General features: G+C 33.3%; 1 protein-coding gene across 1 annotated transcript in view; it reads right to left on the bottom strand.

The window, feature by feature from the left end:
- Positions 1-4746, bottom strand: part of LOAG_18611 (variant SH3 domain-containing protein) — a 9251-nt gene extending 4505 nt beyond the window's left edge. Inside the window, exons 1-13 of the mRNA XM_020451274.1 lie at positions 4526-4746; positions 4084-4259; positions 3534-3756; positions 2777-2950; positions 2544-2665; positions 2344-2455; positions 2108-2203; positions 1838-2002; positions 1535-1681; positions 1066-1295; positions 810-943; positions 578-688; positions 307-428 (exon numbers count right to left, since the gene is read on the bottom strand). Of these exons, the coding sequence (XP_020304957.1) occupies positions 307-428; positions 578-688; positions 810-943; positions 1066-1295; positions 1535-1681; positions 1838-2002; positions 2108-2203; positions 2344-2455; positions 2544-2665; positions 2777-2950; positions 3534-3756; positions 4084-4259; positions 4526-4741 (2028 nt within the window). The 5' untranslated portion in view covers positions 4742-4746. The remainder of the gene's footprint in view (positions 1-306; positions 429-577; positions 689-809; positions 944-1065; positions 1296-1534; positions 1682-1837; positions 2003-2107; positions 2204-2343; positions 2456-2543; positions 2666-2776; positions 2951-3533; positions 3757-4083; positions 4260-4525) is intronic.
- Positions 4747-5415: the final 669 nt, after the last annotated feature.

Below are 5415 nucleotides of genomic sequence, written 5' to 3'. Positions count from 1 at the left end.
AAAAAGCATGAATGAGTGGTAGTCAAGGTATAAATTTCAATTTTTTTGATTTTTTTTTTTAATTTTCAATTTTTTTGATTTTGGCACTTCTAATGCCTGTTAATTGTCAAAAGAAAATTCGAAATTAGACTCCTTGTTCGTAGAATTTTGATTGTCTTGTTGCTACTAAATCTGTTAAACTTCTAATCTCAAAGGACGAGTAAGAGTGATAGGAAAGGAAACATTCTGGAATTAAGAATAAGAATGATTCCATTTTTTGCCACAGCTAAAAGCTATATAAAACCAAAACATCGTAAAAAATCTTACCGTCAGTGTACCGTCAACATTTCGCTGGGTGATTTCTATCAAATCATTCATTTCGAACGACAGGAACAGTGGATCGTTCGAACGAAATGACTGTACTGCGCGAACACATTCATGGGGCTGCACTAAACATTTGACATGGTAATTCATTCCAAATCAGTAAATACATTTATTGAACAGCAGAAATGAACAAACAAAATGATAGAAAGTGAGATTTCTTACAGTTATTCTGAATTCAGTAATAAATTTTCAATTTCGAAAAGCAAATGCTAACAGGAAGCAGTATGTTTCGGCCTATTTGGAGTCTGATTTCGTGTTAGTATAAAACCAACTCCTGGACATTTACTCATCGATAAGCACGCACGATGCAAATTTCGCTTACAATCTGCAGTAATGGTAAAATGGTTCAGTTAGCAATAATGTCAATACTGAAAATCCGAAATTACTGAATACGAACAAAATTTATTAAACTAAATGTCATCCCAATGATTAGCTTATTTACTAACTGGAGCAATGGTATCCTTGATAGAAGAGACCAGCAAGAAGCTTTTCACAATGGAAACAGATGGTAGCTTTATCGTAGCTATGATATTGCAAACAGTGGCCTGATGCTTCCGAATCTTTAGGCCGTACATTGCTCCTATAAACAATCAGACTTAGGATAATTCTTAATAAACAATCACAGATAATTCTTAATCATTGCAATTTCAAATTTTAGGCTTATAATTTAAGACTTGATTGATTACAAACAAGTACGCTTACTGTGCTGCTATGATGTTTTGCACCCAACTGTCTCGTTGAAGCATCGTCTTGCAGCAAATATTGAGGACGTTAGTAACATTATCATCTAATTCTTGCACTAAAGAGAAATAATAACCACCATTGGCTGTCAGCTTCCGAGTTATTGTACCAATTTTATTATTATTGTCTGCATCGACACCAATACGATAATCATTTAATATGTGCGCACTTCGATATGAGTACTGATTTCCCTGAAACCATTTGTGGGATGAAAATAACGAATTACCTGTAACCTACAGCGAATTACCCATTTGCTTTTTATTTCACAATGTCTACAGCGAGTATTGTGAATTTCACTTCGCTTGACATAGCAATTATGTGATCTGCTTCTTCTATACTGTGTTCTAATATCTATCTACAGTTTAAACTACTTTCCAATATCTATTCACTATTCAAACATAGAACCTAATTTAAAATCGGGAAAACTTACTCTTAGACTTTTACAAATAATCATCACTTTATCGAAAACAAATACGTAGCGTGTTTTTAGTCGATTGCCATCCTTACTCTGATCGGCAATCTTGATCTCACCGTCTTTAACTAATCGACCATAGTTAATTAAATGCATACCTGAGGGCTGAAATTAGTTGAAACCATATAAGATAATGCCCAACTGCTTTTTCCAACTGTCTTATGTCAGAAGAAATTATGCTGTTTTATCTTTTGTCTTTTGTCGTTTATGCAATTCAACAAGATCCAGCGCAAGGAAAATCAAATTATTAGCCAAAATTACCAGCTCCAAATCAGTTATACTGGTTTCAATATCCATAACCAGTTGTTGCATCTCATAATCACGTTTCATTTCATTGACATACGAATTGATATCCTGCATCGCCTCTTTGGCTTCTTCCAAAGGTAGGCGATCTGGTGAGTCCACTGAGGTAAGTTTTATCATTTCCTACAATAAATTAGGAATATTTGCATGTTATACAGCTATGACTATTCAACTTCGTAGTTATCTGTTAACTTTTTAAATATTTCAAATTAAATGAAAAAAAAATACCGATAACAAAACATGGTATTTTAAAACCCTCTGCATGGGGATACTCAGAAGATCCTGCAAATGGAACTGATTACGATTAGCAGCTACACCACAATCCTGAAATGAAGGGAAATAAACTTTTACTACAACTAACAAAGACAAACATGAAATTCTCAAGAAGGCTGGTGTGATCACCATTAACAACATGAGAGGATTTAAGCTTAAAAAAAAAGAAACAAGAACAAAGAAATACATACAACAATCTTCTGTCGTACGACCGGATCTGTCTTTTCCAAGTAACAAACACGTGAACGTGAATTTGGTAATTTGGAACAATATTCTCCATAAGCCACAAATTTCTCTTTCCATCTGAAGCTCCATCTCACAGTTTTGAAAGGTATTTAGAAGTATTTCCAGAAAATACAATTTATGCAAAAAAAAGTTAAGTATTAATTACGTAATGAAGACATCTCCAATTGTCACCGGCTTTTCGTCATTCGTCGGTTCTTCCAAACCAACCGTATAGAAGACAGCTTGCCGCAAATGATCACGAAATGAGCGATGAATACATGCTAATTCCTGTAAAAATCATCCAGAAATTCTGGAAAGAAGAAAAACAAGCTCTGACTTTGATACTAATACTATTCAGTATAGAATGAAGCATACAATAGAAATGAACAAATAACAAACCAAAATATTCATAAAGATCATTTTATGATCATCCTTTGATAGCACCTCCTCCAGTGGTGTGTAAAAATTATTTATGATCATATCCAGTGCTTTCTCAACATAGTTTGATTCGGTATCGTATAATTCCTTGATACAATGTTCACGACGAGAATCCGGTTTGAAATTTATCCACTTCTAAAAAAATGATTCCGTCAATAGCGTCTACTATTGCCTAGTCAAGATTGCTGCAGGTTACTAAATGCTATGCGAGGTCCTATTTCAAATTCTGAAGCAACGTTGCAGAACATCATACTACATCTACATAAATAGAACGGTAAAAAACTAAAACAAATTGAAACCAACACAAAAAAAAAAACTAAAACACAAAAAAAACTGTTATTAAAACAAATTGACCTTAAACAATTAAGTCTACATGAGAAGCATATGGCTACTAGTTAATTGAAATCTACTTTCTTAAAGCATTTCATGTCTTTTTTCATATTACCCACGTTTTCGTTAATATAACTCATTAAACTACAAATAATCCAAATAAACTGCACCACTTCTTTTTAATAATTAAACGAATCGTTTGGAAACGACTAAAATCATATATATTTGTATTATATCTGACAGAATGAAGTAAACAGAAATTTCGAGATCATTGGAAGACTCAGTCTGCGACAAGACCACATTTTCAATCACTGAAGACACCTGATATCGTTAAGGCAGCAAGACTTCTTAATGAAGAGTTATACACGTACTATTAACAGAAACTAACATCATATTCGATAGCTTTCAATTCTCGTTGACTGTTAGATCGCTGACAGACAATAGAATCGTAGATTCGGCCACTGGTCTTCTCCTCCTCCGCGATACCCACATCATAAGCGTTTTCGAGCACAGGCTCATTTACTTCTGCTTCTTGGCGGAGATTTTTGTAAATAACTTTGTCGTTATAATATTCCACGGAATTTAGTGAGGATATACGCGATGGGAATCCTCTGAAATGCATGTAATGTACGTTGTCAAATGTGACGTCGGACAGCAAAAGGTCTGCATTCAATCGAGTGTGCTATATCTTCTAGCTTTGTTTTCTGTTTTTTTATTTACCTTTGAATTTATATTGAGAAAACGTCTGGTGCTTCAAACAAATGCAATTATTTTATGGCACAAATCATGGGCTGCGAATTTGAAATCAGAGATACGTAGAAAAACTATGAATTTTTGACTTCATCCAAAAAAAAAGCATAAACAAAACATTATCAAAGTATGCACTGCACGGAAAATTTTGCTCATCTTCCGTAATTATGAGAAACCGAAAAATGGACCTGGTACCGCTAAGTTTCGCTACAGGAGACATAGATAGCTTGGAAAGTGTCCTGAGCACTTTGCCAAAATCATCAAGGCGATAAAGATCCCATGGATCGAATAAATCTTCTGGCTTCATTTCAAATGTATTTTTACATGCTTTCAGAAATTCGCATATATTTTTACAGCAAAGAAACTGAAATAACATACTTGTGAAGTTTAAAAATATGTAAAAATAAAACTCATTTCATAGCACTAGTGGTACTCCAAAAACTGTCAAAATCGATTTTGCTATCTAGCTTATTCCTGCTGCCAAAATTTTGCGAATAAAAGTTGCACGGAGATAGACCCGAAAATCCTCGGATATATAAACTAGAATTAACTAAATTCCTGATAAAGAGAACAAAGTGATTACAATGGTGCAATGCTATCGTAATATTTCTGAATATTTAAGGCATATACCTGAGCCATTTGTGGCCGTTGTTGCAAGTCCTTGACGTCAATACAATTTTCACAGAGTCGATTACAAAGTAAACAAAGCAATACACCATCTCGTAGGATGGTTGCGAATTCACCGATTTCAGCATCTGCTTCCGTTACCCGATGTTTGGCATCCAGAATTCCGCATTCATTCATCCACCGTACACATTCTCGCCATAATTCTGTCATTTCTGCCATTCTCTGTTAAAACACTAATTAATCGAAATTTTATTTGAATTTATTTCTCCTTCTTTTTCTAGAATGTTCTCGACAGCAAACATTATAGATCATATACTTATCATTTACAGCCTATTAACTGAGGATGAATGGAACACACTATACTATGGCTGTGATAATATACAACATAGATTTGATTGACCAACAACAAATGATAAACATCATTTATCAAAATGAGAGTTAATCGAAGACAAATGTCCAGTGAAATAATAATATGGAGAAAATAACAAAATTTTAAGAAGGGAAATCAAGCGAACAAGAAACTAATAAACAACCTCTCCCCCGCAATATACTAACTGATAATCACATCACATAAACAATATACTAACTGATAATCACATCACATAAACAATATATGCCTCAATTTAAAGCAATGACTCAACAGCCAAATACCTCATATAACTCTTGTTCAAATTCGATAAATACACATTGAGCAGATGTTTACAAGATCTTGACTTTCCTTAACGTTCTACTTAAAAAAATGAATAATAATATCCAATCAGTGACAACATATCAGTAATAAACTATCTTAATTTTTTGCAATATCTATATAGGATTTTTTCTAATTTTTTGGGTAACTATTTTTTAAATATTTTTGATATATATATATATATATATATATATATACATATATA

Source organism: Loa loa, assembly GCF_000183805.2.
Source record: "Loa loa unplaced genomic scaffold supercont3.398, whole genome shotgun sequence".
NCBI lineage: Eukaryota > Metazoa > Nematoda > Chromadorea > Rhabditida > Onchocercidae > Loa > Loa loa.
The sequence above is the reverse complement of the archived record's forward strand: the minus strand, read 5'-3'. Positions and strand labels throughout refer to the sequence as shown.